The sequence below is a fragment of the Schistocerca nitens genome, chromosome 1, assembly GCF_023898315.1.
Source record: "Schistocerca nitens isolate TAMUIC-IGC-003100 chromosome 1, iqSchNite1.1, whole genome shotgun sequence".
Classification (NCBI taxonomy): Eukaryota; Metazoa; Arthropoda; class Insecta; order Orthoptera; family Acrididae; genus Schistocerca; species Schistocerca nitens.
The window spans coordinates 88,255,871-88,279,143 of record NC_064614.1 but is presented as its reverse complement, the minus strand read 5'-3'; the positions used below and the strand labels follow the sequence as shown (position 1 = coordinate 88,279,143).

The 23,273-nt window shown below is 41.7% G+C and overlaps 1 protein-coding gene across 1 annotated transcript in view; it reads right to left on the bottom strand.

The window, feature by feature from the left end:
- Window positions 1-6,488: 6,488 nt before the first annotated feature.
- Window positions 6,489-23,273, bottom strand: part of LOC126242207 (scoloptoxin SSD20-like) — a 63,722-nt gene continuing 46,937 nt past the window's right edge. The window contains exons 4-6 of the mRNA XM_049948111.1: window positions 20,460-20,685; window positions 16,797-16,910; window positions 6,489-6,638 (exon numbers count right to left, since the gene is read on the bottom strand). Of these exons, the coding sequence (XP_049804068.1) occupies window positions 6,489-6,638; window positions 16,797-16,910; window positions 20,460-20,685 (490 nt within the window). The remainder of the gene's footprint in view (window positions 6,639-16,796; window positions 16,911-20,459; window positions 20,686-23,273) is intronic.

Below are 23,273 nucleotides of genomic sequence, written 5' to 3'. Positions count from 1 at the left end.
TGAACTAGTTTTGTTAAATCAATGAACAGTAAAAGGGAAAGAAAACAAGGTTTATTTTCAGCCACTTAAAAGTTTCCAAGTGTGAAGAGAAACACTGCAACAACTGATTGCTGAAGTGGTTTTCATCATCGTTTTATTCTTTCTGTTGTTGGTTTTAGGATTTTACACAGAGAATAAGATGATTGCACACATCTGTAAAAAAAAATTACAGTGAAATGAAACTGTATGATAAAATATTGTTGCCATATTGTAAGAAGATCACGTACGGATGTCTCTGGTCATATGGATATTGCTAATATTCTGGCTGATCACTTACTTGCAGGCATACTTCATTTGTTTTTAGATACTTATTCACTCATTCCTCATGTTCTTTAGATTGGCTAATGGAGGAGAACCTTAAGGAATATGAAACAAGTCAAAGACATAAATCAACAAAAGACAAGAAATCATAGCAGTTTAATCTGTATATTATGCCTTGGAAACCACAGTCTTCACCAGGGCTTTGATTATTATCATCCTGTGCCCTGAAATGAGGGACATCCTATTCAACATCTCAGTCCATCTCTATACCACTCCCAATCCCAAGCCCTTGTCACAGGAATCGTATCCCTGTCTAAGACCAAGGTGCAAAACCTGTCCAATCCACTTGCCCAGCACTTCCTATTCCAGTTCTGTCACAGGCTTATCCTACCCTATCAGAAGCTGGGCCACCTGTGAAAGCAGCCATCTCATATACCACCTCTGCTGTGAATCACTGCACAACTTTTTATATTGGTATGAGTACCAACCAGCGGTCTACCAGGATGAATTGCCACTGCAAAACTGTGGCCAAGAGCAAAGTAGACCACTCTGTGGCACAAAATGCAGCTGAGATTATGAAACATGCACTCACCACATAGCGGAGATGCTGAGTTGCAGATAGGCACGACAAAAAGACTGTCACAGATAAAATGTTCAGCTTTCATCTAAAATAGGTGAAATACACACACACACACACACACACACACACACACACACACATGTGAATACAACTCACACACAATGACTGTAGTCTCAGGCATCTGACGCCACAGTGTGAGCAGCAGCACCAGTGCACTGTGGGAGTGGCAACTGGGTGGGGATAAGGAAGAGGCTGAGGAGGGGACGGGGAGGGGGAGGGATAGTAACATAGGGTTTGCGGACAGTGAAGTGTTGCAGGTTAGATGGAGGGCAGGTGAGATGTGGGGAGAGGGGGAGGGGGTAGTGGAAAAGGAGACATGTAAAAAGACTGAGTGTGATGGTGGAATGAGGGCTGTGTAGTGCTGGAATGGAAACAGGGAAAGGGCTGGATGGGTGAGGACGATGACTAATGAAGGTAGAGGCCAGAAGGGTTACAGAAACATAAGATCTATTGCAGGGAGAGTTCCCACCTGCACAATTCAGAAAAACTGGTGTTGGCAGGAAGGATCCATATGGCACAAGCTGTGAAGCAGTCATTGAAATCGAGGATGTCATGTTTGGCAGTGTGCTCAGCAACAGGGTGGTCCACTTGTTTCTTGGCAATAGTTTGTCAGTGGCCATTCATGCAGACAGACAGTTTGTTGGTTGTCATTCTCACATAGACTGCAGCACAGTGATTGCAGCTTAGCTTGTAGATCACATGACTGGTTTCACAGGTATCCCTGCCTTTGATGGGACAGGTGATGTTTGTGACTGGACTGGAGTAGGTGGTGGTGGGAGGATGTATGGGACAGGTTTTGCACCTAGGTCTATTACATGGGTATGTGCCGTGAGGTAAGGGGTTGGGAGCAGGGGTTGTTTAGGGATGGGTGGGTATATTGTGTAGATTTGGTGGACAGTGGAATACCACTGTGGGAGGCGTGGGAAAGATAGTGAGCAGTACATTTCTCATTTCAGGGCACAATGAGAGGTAGTTGAAATCCTGGCGGAGAATGTAATTCAGTTGCTCCGCCCCTTGGTGGCACTGAGGGGAATGCTCCTCTGTGGCCAGACAGTGGGACTTTGGGAGGTGGTGGGGGCTGGAAATAAGGCATGGGAGATTTCTTTTCGTAATAGATTGGGAGGATAATTACAAGTCTGTGAAGACTTCAGTTAGACACTCGGTATATTTCGAGAGGGATTGCTCGTCACTGAAGATGCGACTACCAAGGGTGGCTAGGCTGTATGGAAGGGACTTCTTGGTATGGAAAGGGTGGCAGCTGTTGAAATGGAGATTTCACTGGTGGTTAGCAGGTTTGATATGGATGGAGGTACTGATCCAGCCATCTTTGAGGTGGTCAACATCTAGGAAGGTGTCTTGTTGGGTTGAGTAGGACCAGGTGAAGCAAATGGGGTAGAAGTTGTTGAGGTTCTGGAGGAACATTCCATCCTGGATTTTCCATTGCTTAAGATTATGAAAGCAATTCAAGCTAATCTGCCAGTTTACTACAACATAAAGAGAGCAGAGTTGTACACATGCCACCTATGTAATTCTATAAAAAGGAATAAATCCAATCAGTGGGCCATGCAACATGAAATTCATACCAAAAAATGATTACAGGTTAAGCAATACTCATCACCCCTCTGGCCATGAAAATCATAGTATACAACACTCGTATTACCAATTCTTGTACACAAGAGAATCTCATGTAACACCACAGATGAGACTTAATGAATACTGTTAAAACTAATGGGTTTTGAAAGAGGTCATTAAATACAAGTTGACCTCACCACATTAAAAGCCCCTTAAAAACACATTTAACACTGTTACTATTATTTTAGTTCACCAAAGTGCAGCAGGAACTTTACAATAAAATGAGTCTCCAATGAATCAAAATCATTAGTTCAGATTTAACAAATTGAGGCTCACTAGATTCAACATAGTACATTTACTTAGATGAACTTGTAGTAAATCATCAGTGAAATATGCCAACAGTTTAAGGCCTTCCCAAAAGGAGGATTCCATCCATTGTGACACACCACACACACGAACAATAACTGTTAAATACCACACATCCTCATAGTACACCATACCTCATTTTGAGGTACAATCCATGGTACAATCCATCTGAATCACATCATATCACTTCAGCATTCTAATACCATCAGCACCAGACAGTGTACCAAACAATACAAAGCTCAGACAGGGGCATCTGGCACTAAATTTTCATAGTTTCCCCTCTGTGTTCCCCCTATCAGGACACTGCAAAATCCATCACCCAGTGACAAAGTAACAAGGTCTCTTGCCACACTTGTAATTCACCAATATGAGCTTGAGCACGGATTACCACATATGTATATACCAAGTCCTATACTATTTGTCATGCGAGCTTAACAATGAATACTGCTGTAGTTAGCAGAACTTTTCAATTCCTGAAACTAGATACCCAGATAAATTGTAGAAAGAGTGACTAATAAGGTATATTTCTAATTTCCTTTTTAATTGGTAGGGATTCCAGATGTCTTACTTCATGTTGCATGGAAGCCTATTTAACATCTTCCCATCATAGCACATAACCTCATTCTGAACCATAGAGAATTATTTTTTTTGCCTTGTGTCGTGAGTATATAAATCACAATTCAGTTGAACCATTCTGTTACAAGGGAACCTCCCCATCGCACCCCCTTCAGATTTAGTTATAAGTTGGCACAGTGGATAGGCCTTGATAAACTGAACACAGATCAATTGAGAAAACAGGAAGAAGTTGTGTGGAACTGTGAAAAAATAAGCAAAATATACAAACTGAGTAGTCCATGGGCCACATAGGCAACATCATGGACAATCTGAACTCAGGAGCGCCGTGGTCTCGTGGTAGCGTGAGCAGCTGCAGAACGAGAGGTCTTTGGTTCAAGTCTTCCCTCTAGTGAGAATTTTAATTTCTTTATTTTCGCATAGTTATTATCTGTCCGTTCGTTCATTGACGTCTCTGTTCACTATAATAAGTTTAGTGTCTGTGTTTTGCGACCGCATCGCAAAACCGTGCGATTAGTAGACGAAAGGACGTGCCTCTCAAATGGGAACCGAAAACATTTGATCGCAAGGTCATAGGTCAACCGATTCCTCCACAGGAAAACACATCTGATATATTCTATACGACACTGGTAACGGCATGTGCGTCACATGGCAGGAATATGTTGTCGACCCACCTAACTTGTACACTTGGCGAATGAGTAAAAAGATTCTTCTACCTTGCCCGATTTAGGTTTTCTTGTGGATGTGATAATCACTCCCAAAAAAGTGATGAAAACATAAGAGTTTGTCACATAAACTGAAAATAAAAAAAATAAATGTTTCACTCGATGGAAGATTTGAACCAAGGACCTCTCGTTCCGCAGCTGCTCGCGTTACCACGAGACCACGGCGCTCCTGTGTTCCTAGTGTCCTTGATGTTGCCTATCTTCCCATGAACTACTCAGTTTGTATATTTTGCTTATTTTTTCACAGTTCCACACAACTTCTTCCTGTTTTCTCAATTGATCTGTGTTCAGTTTATCAAGGCCTATCCACTGTGCCAACTTATAACTAAATCTGAGGGGGGTGCGATGGGGAGGTTCCCTTGTTAGTACTAGCAACAAAAACCATTAAGGATCAATGTATTGGTAAGTGAGTGTCCGATTTCCAAGATGCTTAAAAATACTTCTGCAAGATGAACACAACTTTCTCACTGTTCACTTTACACATTGTTCTGCTTGCCTTCCCCTGAATTTACTTATTTAGTTACTTTTAAGTTTTAGTTAAGGCATATCATGGACGAAATAAAGATACAGCCTGAAGGAAAAGTGTTCTTTTCTGACATTTTTATTCATTTGTTTCACTTTGTGAAGTCACTAGTCTGTCAGGACACCAAGTGTGGAAAGCTCTGATCTAGGTGAACATGCACAGCATTTAAGTTCCATTTAAGTTATTGTGAAGTGTTTGATGTTGCAAGGTCCAGGTCTGGAGCGTATATTGTTCATATTTTGCATAAATATTCTATTTGTGGAATATTCTGTCAGTTCTTGGAGGAGCACAGACATATTAATAACTTGAATACAATGTATTAATGTTCCACAGAAATAGTTATTAGTTCATTGTGAACCAGGTTTCAGCTTCTTAGGCCATCTCAGATACTGACCGAGTATGAAAGGAACTGGAGACTGAGAAAGAAAGATTCCACATTTTCTGAACACGCTCTGAATGAATTTCATTCATATGATGTGAAATGTTATGCCCTCGATAAAGGAAGTAAAGGGAGAAATCTAACATTACTTGAAGTTCTGGCCATTAATAAACACCAGTCAAAGAATCCTGACCTGGTCTTCAATGACTAAACACAGTTCCACTCTTCTCCTTTATTAAAGTAGCAGCCAGTTATTATTCCTCTCACCATTACTAATAAGCCTTTTATAACTGTTCGTCACCCCGATTCCATAGACGTCTTTCTTCCCCTCCCTTTATTCGGTATTTTCATCATATTCACCAGTTTGTCCATATGACATAGTAGCCTGTGCTGTTACTCACTTGTAGAACATTTCTGCTTTATACACTCACATAATTTTAATATGTGAATATACTGTAATGAAAGATTTGTGTGAAACTACCTGGCAGATTAAAACTGTGTGCTGGACTGAGACTCGAACTCGGGACCTTTGCCTTTCATGGGCAAGTGCTCTACTATCTGAGCTACCCAAGCACGGCTCATGCCCCATCCTCACAGCTTTACTTCTGCCAGCATCTTGTCTCTTACCTTCTGAACTTCACAGAAGAGCTTCTTTGAAGTTTGGAAGGTAGGAGAGAAGATACTGGCAGAAGTAAAGCTGTGAGGAGGGGGCGTGAGTCGTGCTTGGGTAGCTCAGATGGTAGAGCACTTGCCCGCGAAAGGCATAAGTGCACACTCCGCTGCAGAGTGAAAATCTCATTCTGGAAAGGTTTATTTGTTCAGTGACTCTTTATGCATTACAAAACGATTGTGTTTTGCATCAATATAGTCATAAAATATCACATATCTTTGTGCAGCATTCTTTGTATAGCTATGAATGCTCACTGAAGTTGTGTGGACTCTGTTCAACATTAAGTTATCTGACAGTGGCCTAAGAAGCCAAGTTTAGGTGGCAAAGACTGTTTCTGTAGGAACAGAAAGGGGAGGGTGGACTTCAACACAAAACAGGACTCTCAAAGGAATGTAGGTGTCCATGTAGTAAATGTTAGGATCCAATTATTATACCTGTTTTGGATGGTTGCAGTAAGTTATAATTCTTAGTGCACTCTGCAAGTTAAATTATGTGGAGCCACACAAAAAAAAATATTTCATGAATTTTCAGATTTCTGACATGCTCACACTATATGTAGAAGTCGTGAAACTGAGGAAAAATTAAACAGAGCATTATCTTTCAGCCTATGAAAAAGTGTCATCTGAGTTTAAAAAACAATTTGCAATTATTGTAAATAGGTATTGTGACAATAACAGAAATAATAAGAATAAGAGTTTATTAATTTGTAAAGACTGTCTAAAAATTATTATTAGAAGTAATTATATAACATCAAACTCTGTGCTTCTTCGACGATCAAGGCTGACAACATATTGATTGGAAGTGGTATTTGCTACCCCAATAACACCCGTTCTAAAGGAATATGCTTCAGAAACATTTGCATCATGCTTCTTAAGTGCTCCAGTTTCATCCTAAAACAGAAGAAAAGTTATTAGGTACGGGAGAAATTGATGTGCTACATAGGCCGTCAAATACCCATAATGTAGGCTTACTACAATTTAATAAACATGCACATGTAAATTTGATGACTGCAAAGATTGAGATTTGCATTTCATAGTTACTACAATGATCATATGTGATTTGCTGTCTTGTAGATGTTGATTATAAATCAAAAGGTCCAGGGTTCAAACCACAGTTTGTCCTAGGATATTTTTTTCTGTTCATTGTCTCTTCATTCACCTCTGGCAACAGCTCAATGGGAAAAATTTGAACTAGCACCATGGTTCAGTCTCTGGTAAAACTGTAGGCCCCCTGTATCTGGTGGGTAAGTCACTTCAGAGTCAGAAAGAGGCAATGAGACTGCAGCATCCAAACCAACCTTGTGGTTGAGGACCACTTCACTAACTACACTGACCAATCTTCTGATTGAGGACAGCTTCACTAACTACACTGACCATAAAATTATTATTCAGTAAATACTGAACAGCTTAAGCCCTGTTTCCACAGACAACAAACACTTGCAAATGCATCTCCCCACCACCGTACCAGGCAGTCAATTGGCCTGTGAAAACACCATAATGGCTCACTGTCAAGCCACTTGGCCTGACAGTCAGAAATTAGGTTAAAAGCTGTTTAACTTACTGGTATTGTACACCTTTCCCCTCCAACATCTAATGAATGTCCACTAGTTGGATCTACTTTCACTCTGCTTTCATTCATTCCAGACTATACTTCTTCAGTCATTTGTTTGAATCCATGAATAGTTAGTGTACTGGCAAAAGGATCTGCTTCATCTTCAACTAAGTAAATAATACCTTGTAATGTGGCAAAATATTCTTAAACGTTGTGATAGGAATCTTATTCTAGCCTTCAGCAGGTCATTATAATCACTTATTTGTACAAAAGTAAAACAGCATCACATAGTAGTCCAAAGATATTGTAACAGAGTATAAATTTGTAGAGGCTCTCATTACTGCAGAAATGTCAATACTGCAAAGGTACTTTTATTCCAGTATAATAATAATCCCCCCCCCCCCCCATGAACCATTCTCCTTGAGGTGGTGAGGTGGATTGTGTGCCTGAGTCATACAGATAGTGGTACCATGTGTGCAACCGCAAAGGGACGGGTATCTAAGAAGATGCCAGACAGACATGTGTTTCCTGAAGATGGTTAGCAGCCTTTTCAGTGGCTCTATGGGCAGCCTGGATGACTGGCTGATCTGTCCTTGTATCATCAGCCAACATGGTCACACTGCACTGGTATTGTGAATGGCTGAACAAAAGGGGAAACTACAACTGTTACTTTTTCTGAGTGGATGCAACTCTATAATGTGGTTAAATGATGATGGTGTCATCTTGGGTAACACATTTTGCAGGTAAAATAGTCCCGCATTCGGATCTCCGGCTGGGCACTACTCAGGAGGAATGTTGACATTATGAAAAACAAAATTGGCATTCACTGGTCAGAGCACATAATGTTAGCTCCCTTCACTGTGGTGGGTAGGCTAGAAATTTCAAAAATGGAAATGGATAGCTGGAATTTAGATTCACCAAGAATTAGTGAAGTTTGGTGGCTGGATGAAGAGGACTTCTGGTTAGGTGAGTACAGGGTTACAAATTCAAAATCAATTAGGGGTAATGCAGGTTGGAGTGGGTCTAATAATCTTTTTCTTCTTCTTTGTGCCCTTATCTCATGCCTTCAAAGCATTGGCATTTTATTCTGTATTTGGCATTATTATTGGTAGAGGGTGGCCGGATGCCGTTCCTGTCACTGCCTGTACCCCCTGGGATCAGATTTGTGTACTCCATCTGTCTGTGTCTAGTGTTATGCCATGGGAAAGTGGGAGAAGGGTTTCAAAATGTCTGCAAATCATGTAACTGAGGTGGGATGTGGGTGCCAGCCCTCTATACACCTAGTCAGGTGTGCAAATAGACTACAAACTGCCCTCATATTAATCCATCAGGCAGATTCAATCCAGGGTCGCATGCCTCATTGAATGCTAAATCATCTTGTTAATGCATATGACTACTCAGATGGGTCAGTAGTACATCTAATAATGAATAAGAAAATAGTGAACACCATTATCATAGCCAGCTTCCACTACAGTTGTACAGGTTTATATGCCAACTAAGTCTACAGACGAAGAGATATAAGAATGTGAGATAAATGACATTATCCTTCAGTTAATAGAGAAGAAGATTTAATGCTGATGGGTGACAAGAATTCAGTAGTAGGAAGAGGAAGAGAGGAAAGACGGTAGGAGAAATGGACTAGGGGAAAGGAATGAAAGAGGAAATCACCTGGTAAAATTTTCCACTGAGCATAATTTTATCATCACTAACACTTCGTTCAAGATCATGAAAGACAATTGTATATGTAGAGAAGACATGGAGACTCTGGAAGGTTTCATATGATTATATAATGGTAATACAGATTTTGGAACCATATTTTAAACTGTAAGACAGTTCCAGGGGCTGATGTGGACTTTGGCCACAATTCAGTGATTATGAACTGTAGTTTAAGCTGCAAACAGGTAGGAAATAAAGGATATGGAACCTGGATAAGTTGAAAGAACCTGAGGTTGCTGAGAGTTTCAAAGGGAGCATTAGGTAACAATTGACTGAAACAGGAGAGAGAGACACAGTAAAAGACTAATTAGTAATTTTTAGAGACAAAATAATGAAGCCAGCAAAGGATCAAGTAGGTAAAAATACAAGGCCTAGCAGAAATCCTTGTATGTCACAGAAGGTATTGAATTTAAATGATGAAATGAGAAAATGTAAAACTGCAGGAAGTGGAGCAGGTGAAAGGGAATACTGTTGCCTACGAAATGAGACTGAAAAAAAAATGGCTAAGCAGGAATGATTAGGAAACAAATGCAAGTCTATATACATACACATACTGTATACACATACTGTATACATACTGGAAAGATAGAAATCTCCTGTAGAAAAATTAAAAGGCCTTTGGAGAAAAGAGAAGTGGCTGTATGAATATTGAGAGCTAAGACGGAAAACCAGTACTAAGCAAAGAAGGGAAAGCTGAAGGGGGAAGGAACATATAGAGGGACTATACAATGGAAATGAACTTGAAGGCTGCATTATAGAAAGGGAAGAGGAAGTAGATGAAGATGAGATGGGAGATATGATACTACGAGAAGAATTTGAGAGAGCACTGAAAGTAGTTTAGTGTCACTAGTATTTTACGTAAAGCATTGCAGCAGGCACTGGTAGCTGGCGAGTGCAAGGTGTTGGCATTCCAATTACAGTAACCGAGCTGTTGATTTATTGGGAGAGGGGTCAGGCTCTGCTCTGTGAAGCTTGCCAGCTCAGCAGTAAGAGACAGCTGTTGCAGTACAGGCCATGGATGTCTCCACTGATGGGTTTCAGCAGTGTTGCCAAGAATGTGACTAGAAGTAATGCATTAGCATAACAGGTGTGTTATTTTAGTGATAGATACATTGGCTGCCCCCACAGTTTTACCAGCACATAGGAGTTATGCCAGCCAAGGGGACATCATGGAGCCATCAGCAGAAGTCACGAGTTCGGGTATTCATTGTGGTACCAGCCTCCCGCACTAAGTACAGGCTGGCTGTGGTGGCCAAGCAGTTCTAAGCGCTTCAGTCCAGAACCGCGCGACTGCTATGGTCGCAGGTTCGAATCGTGCCTCGGGCATGGATGCGTGTGATATCCTTAGGTTAGTTAGATTTAAGCCGTTCTAAGTTCTAGAACCATGAACCATGGACCTTGCCGTTGGTGGGGAGGCTTGCGTGCCTCAGCGATACAGATAGCCCTACCGTAGGTACAACCACAACGGCGGGGTATCTGTTGAGAGGCCAGACAAACGTGTGGTTCCTGAAGAGGGGCAGCAGCCTTTTCAGTAGTTGCAAGGGCAACAGTCTGGATGATTGACTGATCTGGCCTTGTAACAATAACCAAAACGGCCTTGCTGTGCTGGTACTGCGAACGGCTGAAAGCAAGGGGAAACTACGGCCGAAATTTTTCCCGAGGGCATGCAGCTTTACTGTATGATTAAATGATGATGGCGTCCTCTTGGGTAAAATATTCCGGAGGTAAAATAGTCCCCCATTCGGATCTCCGGACGGGGACTACTCAAGAGGATGTCGTTATCAGGAGAAAGAAAACTGGCGTTCTACGGATCGGAGCGTGGAATGTCAGATCCCTTAATTGGGCAGGTAGGTTAGAAAATTGGAAAAGGGAAATGGATAGGTCAAAGTTAGATATAGTGGGAATTAGTGAAGTTCGGTGGCAGGAGGAACAAGACTTCTGGTCAGGTGACTACAGGGTTATAAACACAAAGTCAAATAGGGGTAATGCAGGAGTAGGTTTAATAATGAATAGGAAAATAGGAACGCGGGTAAGCTACTACAAACAGCATAGCGAACGCACTATTGTGGCCAAGATAGATACGAAGCCCACACCTACTACAGTAGTACAAGTTTATATGCCAACTAGCTCTGCAGATGACGAAGAAATTGAAGAAATGTATGATGAAATAAAAGAAATTGTTGAGATAGTGAAGGGAGACGAATATTCAATAGTCATGGGTGACTGGAATTCGAGTGTAAGAAAAGGGAGAGAAGGAAACGTAGTAGGTGAATATGGATTGGGGCTACGAAATGAAAGAGGAAGCTGCCTGTTAGAATTTTGCACAGAGCACAACTTAATCATAGCTAACACTTGGTTTAAGAATCATGATAGAAGGTTGTATACATGGAAGAACCCTGGAGATACTAAAAGGTATCAGATAGATTATATAATGGTAAGACAGAGATTTAGGAACCAGGTTTTAAATTGTAAGACATTTTCAGGGGCAGATGTGGACTCGGACCATAATCTATTGGTTATGACCTGTAGATTAAAACTGAAGAAACTGCAAAAAGGTGGGAATTTAAGGAGATGGGACCTGGATAAACTGAAAGAACCAGAGGTTGTACAGAGTTTCAGGGAGAGCATAAGGGAACAATTGACAGGAATGGAGGAAAGAAATACAGTAGAAGAAGAATGGGTAGCTTTGAGGAATGAAATAGTAAAGGCAGCAGAGGATCTAGTATGTAAAAAGACTAGGGCTAGTAGAAATCCTTGGGTAACAGAAGAGATACTGCATTTAATTGATGAAAGGAGAAAATACAAAAATGCAGTAAATGAAGCAGGCAAAAAGGAATACAATCGTCTCAAAAATGAGATCGACAGGAAGTGCAAAATGGCTAAGCAGGGTTGGCTAAAGGACAAATGTAAGGATATAGAGGCTTATCTCACTAGGGGTAAGATAGATACTGCCTACAGGAAAATTAAAGAGACCTTTCGAGATAAGAGAACCACTTGTATGAACATCAAGAGCTCAGATGGAAACCCAGTTCTCAGCAAAGAAGGGAAAGCAGAAAGGTGGAAGGAGTATACGAGGTGCGGCTAGAAAAAAACCGGACTGATGCTGGAAAAAACATTTATTTAAAATTATTTACAATTTCATGTTATCTCCTTCAATGTACTCTCCTCCTCGGTCTCTACACCGCTCCATACGAATTTTCCACTGTTCATAGCAATGCTGCAGATCATTTTCGGTTAGTCCATACATTACTTCCGTCGCTTTTTCTTTTACTGCTTCAACAGTCTCAAATCTAGTTCCTTTCAAAGCTGACTTGACTTTAGGGAAAAGAAAAAAGTCACAGGGGGCCAAATCAGGTGAGTAGGGTGGATGATCTAAGATGGGAATGTTGTGTTTTGCCAAAAACGTCTTCACTGACAACGCACTGTGAGCTGGGGCATTGTCTTGGTGAAGGATCCATGACTTTTTTCTCCGCAAATCGTTCCGTTTTCTCCGTACTCGCTCACGTAGGGTAGCCAGGACGCTAATGTAGTAATGCTGATTCACTGTTTGTCCCTCTGGTACCCAATCAATGTGCACAATCCCTTTGATGTAAAAAAAAAAAAAAAACAATCATCATTGCCTTGAATTTTGACATTCGTGCTTTTTTTTTGTCGTGGAGAACCAGGAGTTTTCCAATGCATCGATTGGCGTTTAGTTTCGGGATCGCAAGTAAAAAACCACGATTCATCTCAAGTAATAACATTTTGTAAGAAGGTGGGATCACTTTCAATGTTTTCCAGGATGTCAGAACAAATCATTCTTCGGCGTTCCTTCTGTTCAATTGTGAGACACTTTGGAACCATTTTTGAACACACTTTGTTCATGTTGAAACTTTCATGAAGAATCTGCCTAACACTTTCCTTGTCAACTCCTGTTAATCTTGTCGAACAAGTGTACCGATTTTTCAATGTTTGCATCAGTTTTTGCTGACAATGGTCTGCCAGTGCGAGTGTCATCACTGGTGTCTTCGCGGCCATCTTTAAATCGTTTAAACCACTCAAACACTTGTGTTCGCGATAAACAATCATCGCCGTACACTTGTTGTAACATTACAAACGTTTCACTTGCAGATTTTCCTAGTTTGAAACAAAATTTGATGTTAACACGCTGTTCTTTCTGTACACTCAACATTTTCCGACGCACAGACAAAACGTCAACTACTTAAAACAGACGCCACGGGCAGACTGAGTGCAGGAGGCAGATGAAACTCGAGCAGTAGGCGGAGCGAGAGTCACGTGACAGGCCACGCGACTTTCAGCCTTATTGCATCCGTTTTATTCTTTCACCAGTACTAGTCCGGTTTTTTTCTAGCCACACCTCGTATAGAGGGTCCATACAAGGGCGATGTACTTGAGGACAATATTATGGAAATGGAAGAGGATGTAGATGAAGATGAAATGGGAGATACGATACTGCGTGAAGAGTTTGACAGAGCACTGAAAGACCTGTGTCGAAACAAGGCCCCCGGAGTAGACAACATTCCATTGGAACTACTGACGGCCTTGGGAGAGCCAGTCCTGACACAACTCTACCATCTGGTGAGCAAGATGTATGAAACAGGCGAAATACCCTCAGACTTCAAGAAGAATATAATAATTCCAATCCCAAAGAAAGCAGGTGTTGACAGATGTGAGAATTACCGAACAATCAGTTTAATGAGCCACTGCTGCAAAATACTAACACGAATTCTTTACAGACGAATGGAAAAACTAGTAGAAGCCGACCTCGGGGAAGATCAGTTTGGATTCCGTAGAAATACTGGAACACGTGAGGCAATACTGACCTTACGACTTATCTTAGAAGAAAGATTAAGGAAAGGCAAACCTACGTTTCTAGCATTTGTAGACTTAGAGAAAGCTTTTGACAATGTTGACTGGAATACTCTCTTTCAAATTCTAAAGGTGGCAGGGGTAAAATACAGGGAGCGAAAGGCTATTTACAATTTGTACAGAAACCAGATGGCAGTTATAAGAGTCGAGGGACATGAAAGGGAAGCAGTGGTTGGGAAGGGAGTAAGACAGGGTTGTAGCGTCTCCCCGATGTTATTCAATCTGTATATTGAGCAAGCAGTAAAGGAAGCAAAAGAAAAATTCGGAGTAGGTATTAAAATCCATGGAGAAGAAATAAAAACTTTGAGGTTCGCCGATAACATTGTAATTCTGTCAGAGACAGCAAAGGACTTGGAAGAGCAGTTGAACGGAATGGATGGTGTCATGAAGGGAGGATATAAGATGAACATCAACAAAAGCAAAACGAGGATAATGGAATGTAGTCGAATTAAGTCGGGTGATGTTGAGGGTATTAGATTAGGAAATGAGACACGTAAAGTAGTAAAGGAGGTTTGCTATTTTGGGAGCAAAATAACTGATGATGGTCGAAGTAGAGAGGATATAAAATGTAGACTGGCAATGGCAAGGAAAGCGTTTCTGAAGAAGAGAAATTTGTTAATATCGAGTATAGATTTAAGTGTCAGGAAGTCATTTCTGAAAGTATTAGTATGGAGTGTAGCCATGTATGGAAGTGAAACATGGACGGTAAATAGTTTGGACAAGAAGAGAATAGAAGGTTTCGAAATGTGGTGCTACAGAAGAATGCCGAAGATTAGATGGGTAGATCACATAACTAATGAGGAGGTACTGAATAGGATTGGGGAGAAGAGAAGTTTGTGGCACAACTTGACTAGAAGAAAGGATCGGTTGGTAGGACATGTTCTGAGGCATCAAGGGATCACCAATTTAGTATTGGAGGGCAGCGTGGAGGGTAAAAATCGTAGGGGGAGACCAAGAGATGAATACACTAAGCAGATTCAGAAGGATGTAGGTTGCAGTAGGTACTGGGAGATGAAGAAGCTTGCACAGGATAGAGTAGCATGGAGAGCTGCATCAAACCAGTCTCAGGACTGAAGACCACAACAACAACAACAAGTTCTAGGCGACTGATGACCTCAGATATTAAGTCCCATAGTGCTCAGAGCCATTTGAACCACTAAGTGCACCTCCTAGAATTAGTACCAAGGTGCAGCTGGGTCATCTGAGCTGCAGTCCAGCAGGAAAATGGACTCCTGCCCAAGGGGACACCGATTTGTGTTCCAGGCAAGGAAACTGCCTCCCAATGTTGCAGTGTGGGTGCCACTGCATCTCACACCACGGGCAGCCGGGGTGCAGTCATATGCCGCAGAGCTGCTCACCGGTGCAAGAATCCTGACTGTCTCTGAGTGCCCCTGAAGCAGGGTGCTTGTAGCATGACTCACGTAACTGGCTCGTGTGCCGCATACTGAGCTCTCTCATCAGCAGTCCTAGGGGTATAGGTTGCAGCCAGGTGGCTCGACACTGGCTATCAACTCGCAGGCCACGTGGTTCTCACCACGCACTGCGGGGGACGTGCTCACTGCTCTGTTCCGGCATGAGGCACAAATGCTTAATTGAAATAAAGTATTTATTCTCATAGTTGAGTGCAATGTGTTGGCATTCTGCTTCTTGCTACCCGGCCTCAATCCCATGTCACCAGCCATCCTGCACTGTACCAAACTAATCACCTCCGGGGCCGGGTGCAGCACATTTGTTTCAGCCGATATGTCTTTGGAACACTCTCCTTTTAGACACTAAAATTTTCATACCGATATTTAACACAGAAAACTGCTGAAAGTTTGAGAAAAACCTCCAGCAGCTGGTAATTTCGACAAGTTCGGGCAGCAAGATGTACGAGACTGTTTCCAATAACATGCAGTAGCTGCTTCTGGAAGCTGACGCAACTTTCGAAAGTTGGCTTGGTGGGGGTGCTCCAAGCGGAACCACACGATACCTAGCTATGTTTGGACATGTTCCAAGTGAAATTTGTGGCACGATGTCACAGTTAATGAACAGTAGTTTCATTACTTTCCACTCTACTTTAAGGAAGGCGAAAACATTTACACGAGCTCGAAAATGTTAGGAGGTTTTTTTTTTTTTGGAATTCTGATCCGAATAAATTTTGGGAGAAACAGTTCATAAAGCAACTAACAGGTCGCAGTGAAATATTAATTTTTACCAGATAATGGGCTGCTCACGCGTCTCTAGTTCAAAATAATCGGGTGGAACAATACGCTTCCGCACTTTCTCTAGTATCTATTTTTGTCCGCTTCTGATGAATTTCTCTAGATAGAACTGAAGAAATAGTTCGATAAAAGTTATTTACGTCGAGTGAAATAATCATGGCCGAAACACGGCCCAGTTTTTCAGTCCTCGCGAAATCGTCTTTCTGAAAGGCCTAAAAGTGTTGAGAAAAGCATTGTCCCAGGTTCACAGAGTAATATGGAGACTGTGCAGAAACAGAATGTAATGTAGTGAGGAAATTTCCCCTGTTAAACGCCGCTGACAGTCAGCTTGCCGCGCTACTCAGACGATACGTCGATGCGTTTGACAGACAGTGACTGCAAGCTCGCACTACATTCCTTTGCTATCTCGGGATGTTTCTACAACATTATTCGATAATGCAGAAAGAATCACGTGTTTTTTTGTAGAATGGTCAAAGAATCAGTCAGTCGTCCTTTTCTTTGCTGTTGCCTAAAATTAAGTGACCAGACACCCTAAAAGACGTAGTGACACTTATTCAGTCGCATTTCCATTCCTCGTTGCAACTGATTTTGTTTCCCTTTAGCACAGATTCAATGGGATTCGTTTTTCTCGTTGTCAAAGATAAAATGATATTTAGTTTGTGTTTTTAAGTAATGTAAACAAAATAAAATTACATATGGGATACTTACCTTAGGAGATCTTCTCTCATGTGCAACAATATCAGTAAAAGGAAGAACATGGTGACGTGTTTGCGCGATAGATGACCGCAGATGTCGTCTTAAAATCAGTCTGTTAATTGCAACCTGTAACGAATCAAACGAAATTTATCAGTGATTTGCAGAACATTAGATGAAACAAGTTCTTTCTAGCAACAGCTGCTGGAACACATATCGTTTATTTGATTTCTCAATTATTACGAGACAATGGAGTGTTATTATAGCATTTCGTTTATTTGATTTCACAATTATTACGAGACAATGGAGTGTTATTATAAAGAGACGAAACTCTGAGAGGGAAAAAACCGATACTTTCACATATGTCTTCAAGACAGCAGCTACTGAAATACTGTTTGCCAAGCTGTACTCTTATATCACTCCGATTTGATTAACAGTTTGACGTTACGTGTAGTTACGATCTGCTAAGATGCTACGTTATGGTCTTGAGACCAAAGACTGCTTTGTTGCAGCCCTACACACCAATCTGTCCTAAGTCTATGAAACTGTCCTGCATAAATCAGCTAATACATACACCCATTGCAGCCGGCTTACCGTATTCAAACCTTGCCCCTCCTCAGTTTGAAGTTTTCACTCCTTAAACTTACCATTCTCAAGCATCAAGAAATAGTTAATATGATAAAGGAGGTAAGTTTAAGGAGTGAAAACTTCAAACTGAGGAGGGGTTGTTGTTGTTGTTGTTGTTGTGTTGACTGAAGACCACAACAACAACAACAACAACCCCTCCTCAGTTTGAAGTTTTCACTCCTTAAACTTACCTCCTTTATCATATTAACTATTTCTTGATGTTTGAGAATGTGTCTTACCAACGCACTCCTTATTTTGGCTGAATTGTTACAATACAGCTTTTTTTTTTTCTTCTTGGAGTGATTCAATACCTCTTCGTTAGTTTTGTCCACTCATCAAAGCTTCAGCATTCTCTGCAACACTGTTTTCCTCTTGTCTGTAATGTCTGTCTTCCACGTGTCACTTCCACATAACGCCACACTCCAAGGGAATAGCCTACTTCGAGAAAGGTTTTCTTATATCCGAAGTTGACGTATTTATTTTTTCGTAAAAGTTTTCTGTGCTATTGCCAGACTTCTTAACTTCTAATTTGGTAGCATTCAAGTACAGGGTTATTACAAATGATTGAAGCGATTTCACAGCTCTACAATAACTTTATTATTTGATATATTTTCACAATGCTTTGCACACACATACAAAAACTCAAAAAGTTTTTTTAGCCGTTCACAAATGTTCGATATGTGCCCCTTTAGTGATTCGGCAGACACCAAGCCGATAATCAAGTTCCTCCCACACTCGGCGCAGCATGTCCCCATCAATGAGTTCGAAAGCATCGTTGATGCGAGCTCACAGTTCTGGCACGTTTCTTGGTAGAGGAGGTTTAAACACTGAATCTTTCGCATAACCCCACAGAAAGAAATCGCATGGGGTTAAGTCGGGAGAGCGTGGAGGCCATGACATGAATTGCTGATCATGATCTCCACCACGACCGATCCATCGGTTTTCCAATCTCCTGTTTAAGAAATGCCGAACGTCATGATGGAAGTGCGGTGGAGCACCATCCTGTTGAAAGATGAAGTCGGCGCTGTCGGTCTCCAGTTGTGGCATGAGCCAATTTTCCAGCATGTCCAGATACACGTGTCCTGTAACGTTTTTTTCACAGAAGAAAAAGGGACCGTAAACTTTAAACCGTGAGATTGCACAAAACATGTTAACTTTTGGTGAATTGCGAATTTGCTGCACGAATGCGTGAGGATTCTCTACCGCCCAGATTCGCACATTGTTCACTTCACCATTAAGAAAAAGTGTTGCTTCATCACTGAAAACAAGTTTCGCACTGAACGCATCCTCTTCCATGAGCTGTTGCAACTGCGCCGAAAATTCAAAGCGTTTGACTTTGTCATCGGGTGTCAGGGCTTGTAGCAATTGTAAACGGTAAGGCTTCTGCTTTAGCCTTTTCCGTAAGATTTTCCAAACCGTCGGCTGTGGTACGTTTAGCTCCCTGCTTGCTTTATTCGTCGACTTCCACGGGCTACGCGTGAAACTTACCCGCACGCGTTCAACCGTTTCTTCGCTCACTGCAGGCCGACCCGTTGATTTCCCCTTACAGAGGCATCCAGAAGCTTTAAACTGCGCATACCATCGCCGAATGGAGTTAGCAGTTGGTGGATCTTTGTTGAACTTCGTCCTGAAGTGTCGTTGCACTGTTATGACTGACTGATGTGAGTGCATTTCAAGCACGACATACGCTTTCTCGGCTCCTGTCGCCATTTTGTCTCACTGCGCTCTCGAGCGCTCTGGCGGCAGAAACCTGAAGTGCGGCTTCAGCCGAACAAAACTTTATGAGTTTTTCTACGTATCTGTAGTGTGTCGTGACCATGTGTCAATGAATGGAGCTACAGTGAATTTATGAAATCGCTTCAATCATTTGTAATAGCCCTGTATATTTCTGTCCTACACACAGCTCAACAACACATTTGAGAGACAATTCTCTTATCGACAGGTTGAATTTCCTCATGAGGTTACAACACTAAAAATCTACCGACGTAACTGCTGCGTTCACAAAATGAAATGCAATAAAAACAGTTCGTACTGTGGGTTCTCATCTTGCACTTAAATCGTCGACTTCAGTGAACTGGCTCCCCGTCTCACATCGCACACTAGCTACTGCCAGACTGTGTCACGTCGACGCATCTGCAGAGGTCCGGCAGTTGTGTAACAGTTATGTTTTTGTGTAAGCGCAGTTAATGGCTCAAAAGAAGCTGTTCTATTGGTCATCAATTTTTCCTCATTTCCAAAATCTACGATAGTCAGCCTCTATCTATTTCGTCAAAGAATTATTACAAGCTTATAATTATGTCCCTGCTTAAAATAATTCTAAGAAGTCGTTAAGAAATCACATTCTGTTGTCTTTCACCTGAGTGTTGAGATTATTGCCATGTATCTTTCCATGAAAGGCGATCTCCAGTTCTTAGGTAAAGTTGAGTTTTAACCCCTTTCTTTTCTATGTTCAAGCTTTCTGAGTCCACCTCTATTTTCTTAATAGGATGGCCTGTTTAGTATGCTAGGTTCGCAGCAATTGATATGCCGTAGTTATTTAACGTGAATGCACCGCACGGTATCGAAAAAGCGTTCCAGGCAAGTAATCTGGTGAGGCATAACCTGAAACATGATGTCGGTAAAAAGATAAGTACGAACGATCGGTAGTTTATAGAATTCAATGCATATTCTGTGATGCAAATTATGTTGGACAGAAAGAAAGAACAATTTCAATCAGATACAAGGAGTAACAGAGCACTGTCTCTCAGGAAGCATTGTTGAACTGTATATAGGACAAAAATACAGTTGAATGCTAACAATTACTCTGTTAAAACATAGAAACAGTTACCTTACACACTTAAAATGGGTAATATTATATCTTTACTTCTCCCGTTGTCAGTTATTTTGCTGCTCATATAGCAGAACACATCTACTGCTTTCAGATTCTCTTTTGCTAATCCTATTCCCTCAGCATCACTTGATTTCTTCTACTACGCAACAGTATCCTTGTTTTGTAGGTAGTATCCGAAATGAGACTGGTTATAATAAGTACATATTAAAAACAGAGCTTACATAAGCTGTGTCTGCGCTGGTATATCTGCCACCACCCCCTGACAACACCAGCTCAAGATCTCCGTGTGAAGACAGGATAATCGTTGGCGCAACAGAAACCACCTCTTGCTTCAGCTTGATGGTGTTGCTGCCGTTCTCATGCGTCACATTGTCAGCCAGAACAAATTTATCCATCTGATTATTTAAAAGTATACCAGTGTATCGAGACATTACGCCTGAGCCAAACCTGAAAGGTAAACGAAACGATAAATAACAATTCTAATTATAACACGAGAATAAATGTTCATTGGAAGAACATTTCGTAAGAAGAAATGTCATTTATTTGCTACAAAATATGATATAAAGTGGTAAAGGACTTAATCTATTACTGGAAAGCTCCAACGGAAAAATAAATAAATGAATACAAGTATCAGGATGAATGTTTCACTCTGCAGCGGAGTGGATGCTGTTTTAAAACTTCCTAGTGTATTCAGACTGTGTGCCAAAATCCTGCCGGTGACCAAGTCACTTCTCCATCAGGCAAGGGCACCAATACAATAGTTTGTTATTTTTTTGGGGGGGAAGGGGGCATACCTGGAAGTATTGAGTATTTTTAATATTTTGGGAGACAAATATGACGACTTTTAAGCAGCCATAAAAAGTTCCAGTTCCGACCCTGGATAATACCGACCTTTAAATCATTTCACTTAGAACACTGCCGGCCGCGGTGGTCTAGCGGTTCTAGGCGCTCAGTCCGGAACCGCGCGACTGCTACGGTCGCAGGTTCGAATCCTGCCTCGGGCATGGATGTGTGTGATGTCCTTAGGTTAGTTAGGTTTAAGTAGTTCTAAGTTCTAGGGGACTGATGACCACAGATGTTAAGTCCCATAGTGCTCAGAGCCATTTGAACCATTTGAACTTAGAACACTATATCTTTTTTCCTTTTCCTGAGGGCTAGAGGTGGCAGGCGGCTCCCCCTTTCCCTCGGGCATGGGTGCCCTTGCTGTGACGTACTTCTTTCCAAGAGTGCTAATTCAACAATGTGTACGAGAGATTATGTGAAGTTATGTAAGTTGGAAACGGATAGTGGTAGAATCGAAGTTGCGATAGTGAATCGTAAGTCACGCGTGAATAGTTCAAATGGGAGAAGCATGGCCGGTGAAAGACAAGATTCTGGGTTCAAATCCAAGGTCAGCAACCAGTGTCATTCTGCCACGGAAAGCAAAAAGTCATTGATACAACTATGGTAACATACTGAAGTGTACATACATCAATGCTACAGCTTCCATTAGACTTATCAGAAAAGAAAAAATTCTGAATTAAGAGTGTAGGCACACAAGGAAACTTGGTAACACCATAACTTTCTCAGCAGTTCTACAAGGATTAGTCATAAGATTTTACTCATGATCTCGAAAAAAAATTAAGTTGCATAATTACTTTTTTGTTTGTTTCCGGGTACATGGCTGCAGTCCCCGGTACACAGTGAAATCACTGCGTGACAATATCGTAAAACGGAGCTGCAGAAACTAAAACAACATGGCGCGGCAAATTGATAGGGTAAATTAAAGGTAAGATAAAGTTCTGTGTTCTGGCCCGTCCGACCACCGTGTCGTTTTCTGCTAATGGCTTCATCGAATTCGGTACAGTGGGGCATGCGTTCAGTACATCTCTCTCCCGGTCAATGTTGGGCTTCTTGACCTTGGAACGGCTATCTCTCCTTCAAGTAGCTCTTCACTTTGCCTCACGAACCCAGGTACCTCGTTCCAGTCTTCACACTAAGGAAAAGGGCCTAACACTACCGGGAATCGAACCCGAGTCCTTTGCATGCTAGTCAGCCTCGCAGATCACCTCATTTTTTTTATTAATGTGTCGACTTGGTACGTTCATGAACATTCAGACGCCCGTAGTCAAAACCATCATGTAATATGGGCTGAAATTCGAGAAAACAAATAATAATTAATAACAAGACAAGAGAAAAAGATTCCGAGTAACCAGGAAACTACGAGTAACTCACAACCTATTGTACATTTTTTGATAATTTTATTTACATATCTTTTTAATTTTTTAATTTTTTATTTGTATAAGGAATAAAAGTGAACAAAATAGGTCTTCATGTGTGCGGGCATCAGTAACAGGGAGGCATCAAATATCACAGGGGAACTTATCCAACACCATGTCTATTACAAACAAGAGAAAGCGTATTTGCAAAAAGTACTCAGTAACGTGGGAACCTTAGACTCTTCCAGTGCACAGTCTCCAGATACTGGTGAAAAACATGGGGATCAGCGTCCTCCCCCCTCCCCCCACCCCTTCAGCAACGAAGTGACCCAGGAGCCAGATGATCGTATTCGTTTTTGTCTGACGAAAAAACGATACGTCCGGACGATGCGAAATTCATTCGAGAAAGCCGGCCGAAGTGCCCAAGCGGTTCTAGGCGCTTCAGTCTGGAACCGCACTGCTGCTACGGTCGCAGGTTCGAATCCTGCCTCAGGCATAGATGTGTGTGATGTCCTTAGGTTAGTTAGGTTTAAGTAGTTCTAAGTTCTAGGGGACTGATGACCTCAGATATTAAGTCCCATAGTGCCCAGAGCCATTTGAACCATTCGAGAAAGCGGATCCAGGCCCTCGGGAAAGAACAGACAATTGTCGACGAATCTAGAGCCAATGAACCCGGCCACAAGAGACCAGCCTGTGGAGTAAGATATCAGCATGATGACAATCAGCACAGTGGTCAGTCGAGCGGAGGCCTATGCGAAAAAGGCGGTCGCCAGTCGATATCAAACGGTGAATGACCCTTTACCACGACGTAGCATTTTCCATCTGTAATATAGGAAA